This window comes from Pipistrellus hanaki, assembly GCF_964339955.1.
Source record: "Pipistrellus hanaki genome assembly, chromosome: 5".
NCBI lineage: Eukaryota > Metazoa > Chordata > Mammalia > Chiroptera > Vespertilionidae > Pipistrellus > Pipistrellus hanaki.
The window spans coordinates 170,001-174,978 of NC_140507.1; the positions used below are offsets into that span (position 1 = coordinate 170,001).

General features: G+C 73.1%; 1 protein-coding gene across 5 annotated transcripts in view; it reads right to left on the reverse strand.

Annotated features, from left to right (window-relative positions):
- Positions 1 to 3,941, reverse strand: part of PDGFA (platelet derived growth factor subunit A) — a 17,541-nt gene extending 13,600 nt beyond the window's left edge. For 2 of the 5 annotated variants that reach the window (XM_084884191.1, XM_084884189.1), the window contains exons 1-2: positions 3,670 to 3,870; positions 2,334 to 2,430 (exon numbers count right to left, since the gene is read on the reverse strand). In XM_084884191.1, the coding sequence (XP_084740317.1) occupies positions 2,334 to 2,430; positions 3,670 to 3,732 (160 nt within the window). In that variant the 5' untranslated portion in view covers positions 3,733 to 3,870. Of the gene's footprint in view, positions 1 to 2,333; positions 2,431 to 2,657; positions 2,779 to 3,669 lie in introns of those variants that run through there. The other 3 variants (XM_084884193.1, XM_084884192.1, XM_084884190.1) reach the window with 3 other exon arrangements.
- Positions 3,942 to 4,978: the final 1,037 nt, after the last annotated feature.

The following is a 4,978-nucleotide window of genomic DNA, read 5'->3' on the forward strand; positions in this document are numbered from 1 at the left end:
CACACACACAGGCCCAAACTCCACACACACACACACACAGACACACACACATACATACACAGGCCCAAACTCCACACACAAACACACACACACACACACACACACACACACCCAAACTCCACACACACACACACGCCCAAACTCCACACACACACACACACACACACACACACTGGCCCAAACTCCACACACGTGTGCACACACGTACATGCACACTCCACACACATGCACGTGTGCACACATGCATGCACACACGCACGCACACAGGCATGCGGGAAATCGAGCCCCTTCTCCCCGCTCAGAAGCATTCCCAGGCTCAGGGAGGGAGCCCTGTGCCTCAGGACGTCCAACCACACCTCCGGGAGCTGCAGGCTCAGCATCTCCCTGTGAAATGGGACTGCAGCCGGTCCCTGGGAGGAGCCCAGATCCCACACACCAATCACAAAGCTGCGTCCACAGGAGGGGGAGCCACTCGGTTTAAAAACACTCAGTTCTGATTCCTGGGGTTTGGCCTCCCACTGGGGCAGCCGTGGAAACACCCCCTGCCCCCTCCTCCGCACCAGCCCCTCCCCACTGACAGGGGGGGGGGGGGCTGTTAATGGCCGGCAGGGCAGCCTGATCCTCCACAGCTGCTTACAGCCTTCCCAGCGGCCCCCTGCAGCCCCTCTCGCTCCGCAGGAGCAGGGGCTGGGGACGCCCTCCCCCGCGAGCTCCAGAGCAACAGGTGCAGCCCCTGAGCTCAGCCAGAGGCCTGGTCTTCTCTGGTTCTCAGCTTCCAGGTCTGAGAGAGGGAGGCGGCCAGGATAAATACTCTGGGGTGTGGTCACCAAGGACCCCTGGAGGCCCTGCTCTCCTCTCACCCCAGACCTCCCGGCACTGAAGTCTGACAGGTAGGCCAGGGCAGGTGAGCCACCCACCCCCCTCCTTGGGGGCGGGGGGAGGGGAGCCCCTGGGCTGTTTATGAGGGGCAATTCGAAACCAGCCAAGAGCTGACTGGTGAATCCCTGCTTTCATGGTGGAGACCCTGGGCCCGGAGCTACCCCCACCCCCCACCCCCCAGGAGAGCCACCAGCAAGGCATTCAGGGTGGGGGCGGGGAGGCGGTGGGGGCGGGAAGGCGGGGCTGCAGAGAGGAATAAGAATGGGCCCTACGGAGAGTCGATGGCCCATTTCCCGGGCCTCCACAGCCCCCCCTAAGGGACACCCCCTCCTCCAGCCAGAACAAGAGAAAGCTGGGGAGCTCTCTGGGAGGCAGTCTTCCCCACACTACCCCCAAACCCACCGGGACCACCTTCCTGGCTCCCCCAAACAAGCCCTTCTCCCCAGGGCTACTCACCCGGGAGCAGATAACACCCCCACCCCCGCCCCCTCTGATCTCCCGGTGAAACCCTACCCCTGCGATAAGGATCGGCCGAAGGATTTCCTGGGTCAGGAGAACAGACACCGCCGGCCGCTGGAGGCCATCCTGGCACGAAATGAAAACAGAGCAGGCCTCTCCAGCACAATTAGGTACAAATTTCCAAATGGCGGGGCCGGGCTGCCCTCCACCCCCCACACCCACCGCTTTCCAGAGATCTTCCCCCACCGCTGCTGCCTCCAGCCCTCCCGGTTCAGTCCAGAGGCCCTCTGACAGCAGCGTGGTTCCCACTCGGGACACGTGTCCTCCTGGACCGGCCCAGCCCTCTCGGGCCCACACCCCGGCCAGGCCACCCAGCACCCGTTCCCCTTCACCAGCCACCCCGTCCCCGACCGGTGCCCGGTCCAGACACCAGAGAGAGTCCTGCCCGCCGCACACACAAACGTGTCTGCGGGGGCTGGGCTCCAGGGCCTAAGAGCTGGCCCCGAAACAGTCCCCAAACACCACACGGGTCTGTCCTGGGCGCACCTTTTTACGGCCTGGTGAAAACAGGAGACAGGCAGGAGTGGGGCGAGTTCCCCGGGACGCAGAGGGACCCCCGCCTGAGCCACCGCCCGGCCTGCACCCAGGCCCTGTCCTCCTCCAGGGCTGAGGCCGCGGATGGGGCCGGGGCAGGCCCGGAGGCGCACCTGGCCGGCCGGCGCCCTCGGTGGCTGAACTCTGGGTGACACACGCGGCAAGTCCCTTAAGGCACCACCACCGCCAGGAGTGCAGCCCGCGGCGGCGGAGAAAGTGGTGATTGGAAGAGAAACTCCTGACTCATGCGCCTCGGCGTTTATGGCCCGGGATTGGATTCTGACCTTTCGGTGCGCTCCTCCGGGCGGCCCGAGCGCGGGAGGCGGCGGCCCGAGCGCAGGGGCCCCGCGGCGCGCGCCCTCCCCGCGCCCTCCCCGCGCCAGGGCAGGGGCGCGATTTACCTACGGAGTCTATCTCCAGGAGCCGCTGCAGGTCCCGGATGCTGTGGATCTGACTGTGCGCCAGCCGCTCGATCACCTCGCGGGGGATCTCGGCCTCCTGCAAGCAGAGCCCCACGGTCAGCCCGGCGGCCCCCGCCCCAGGGACCACCTCGCCGCAGGAGAGGCCGCCCGCCGCCCGACCCCCGCCCTGGCCGTGGAGCCTAGGGAGACCCCCACATTACCCGTCCCCACCCGTGCCTGCCCTCTGCAAAAAAAAAAAAAAAAAAAAAAAAAATCCCGCCCCGCCTTTACATTTTCAAACCGAAGCCCCCCACCCCACCCCACCCCGGCCCCTCCGCGGGGTGTCCGTTCGGGCGGCCTGGGTGCCGGCCCGGAGTTTCTGGTTCGGAGGGAAACCAACATGCAGAAGCTCAAGTTGAAATGCGTCACGGATGGGCGACGGGAGCCGGGCAGCTCTGACACTCATCCCGCCGCCGGGGCTGGGGCTTCCCCGGACGGGCCGCCCGCGGGGGAGGGTCTGCGGCCCCGCGCGCACACACCCACCCGACACCCACCCGCCCCGGCCCCCCGGCGCCCAGAGGACGCCCCGAACCGCCGGGGCCGCGGGAGCTGCAGGGCCGGGAGGGTTAAACCTCCACCCCGGCGGCTCCGGGTCCCTCCCAGACAGCCCCGCCGCCGGCCTCCCCTCCGTCCCGGCTTTTCCAGGGCCTGGGGCTCCGGGGCTCCGGGGGCTCCAGCACCAAGTTCCCACGGGGGCCGGAGAGGGTGGTTTGTCACAGGGGGCTCCGGGGACTCGGGGTGGAGACCGGGCGCGGGCGGGGGGACGCGGGCCCGGCTCGGCCACCTGTAAGCAGGCCCGGCGGGCGGGACTGCGCCGGCCCCGCCGCTCCGCCGGCTCGGCCCCGGGGACACGGCGCTGCGGCTCCGCGCCGCCCGCAGGACCCCGGGGCCCCCACCTGCTTCCCGGCCGCTCTCCCCGCCCCCGTCCCCGGCTCCACCGGCTCCCACACCCCGCTCCCCGGCCCCCGCACCCCGGCCCGCACTGCCCGCCGCGCCCGGTCCCTCCCGGAGAGACGCCCGCGCCCCCGAAGTTTCTCCCGCTCGTCCCCGGGCCCGCGCGTCCCTCCGCGGCGGGGCGACGCCACACGCTGGAACTCACCGCGCGCTCGGGCGGAACGCAGACCCACCAGTTGGGAGAATTTAAAACCCGAGCCCCCGCAGGACCCAACGCGCCCCGCAGACCGAGCCGGGCGCCGGGGAGCCGGGCGCCGGGCCGCGGGCGGCGGCGGCGGGGGGCGTGCGCCGCGGCGGGGTCCGGGCGGGCGGGGGCACCCACCTCGGCCAGGGCATGGGCGAGGCATCCGCAACCGAGCAGCAGCAGGCAAGCCCAGGTCCTCATCGCGGCCCGAGGCGCAGGCGGCGCGGCGGGGAGGCGAGGCCGCGGGGCGGGCGCTGCAGCCAGGCTCCTGTGGCGGCGAAACCCGGGACCATCCCTCAGGAGCGGCCAGGGAGGCGGCGCGGGCTGCGGGCGGAGCGCCCGGCGAGCGGCGGCGCGGAGGCAGCGGCGGGAGGAGGAGCGGAGTGCGCCCGGCGCCGGGTCCTCGGGCCGCCGGCAGGGGGTGGGGACGGAAGGGGCGGAGGGCGGGGCCGGGCTTCTTCCCTGGTGCGTCCCGGTGCCGCCGCCGCCGCGCTCGCTCCCGGCGCCGCGTTAGGAGCGACCCGGCCGGGGATCCTGCGCGTCGGCGGCGTCCGCCCGGGAGGGAGCCCGCAGCCGGGCCGGAGCCGCCGCCGCGCCGCCCGCCACCTGTCCGGGCGCCCGGCCGGGCTCGGGCGCGGGCTCGCGCTCTGCGGGCTGCGGCGGCCCCGCGCCCACCGCCGGCCCCGCGCTCCTCCGGCTTCTCCTCGCCGCCGCCGCCGCGGCCAGGCCGGGCACAGCGCGGCCCAGCCCAGCGCAGCGCGGCCCGCGGCCTGCGTGCGCCCCTCCGCGGCGCGCCCTCGGCTCCGCCCTCCGCCGGCCCAGCCGGGCAGCCGCCGCCGGCGCACGGGCCTCGCCGCGGGGCCTGGGGGCGGGCGCGGGACCGGGCGGGCGGCAGCCACCAGCAGAGGGACGGGCGCGGGCGGAGCGGTGCGGCTCCGCGGAGCGGCGTGTGCGGCCGGCCGGCGGCGGGAGGGGGTTATAGCGCCGCCGCCGCCGCCGCCGCGCCCCTCCCCGCCCCGCCCTCCGCCTCCCGGTTCCAGGCCGGACCCGCACCTCCGAGGCACGTGGGGGCCCGGAGCACCGAGACGCACACGCTCCCGCGGGCGGGAAGCCCATCCACACCCCGCGCCCTCGCCCGCCCCTCCCGCGCCGCCGCGGGCCTGCGGCACCGGCCCGGGGAGGAGGGCGGAGGCCGGAGAAGCCGCTCGCCTCGGCCCAGCGGCGGCCGCGGGCAGCGCCGGAGCCGCGACGCCAAAAAGGGCAAAAGCAGCCGCCCCGCGTTGGGCCGGGCCCCCTCCTCCCGGCGCCATAAAAGGAGGGACCGCGCCGCGGAGGAGCGGGCGGGGTTCGTGCGCTGCGGGCGCTCACCTGGCGGCGGCCACGCGCCCCGGACCCGGCGCCCGCGGCGTCCGGATGCGGAGCCTCCACCCTCATCCCGAGGTGCGGG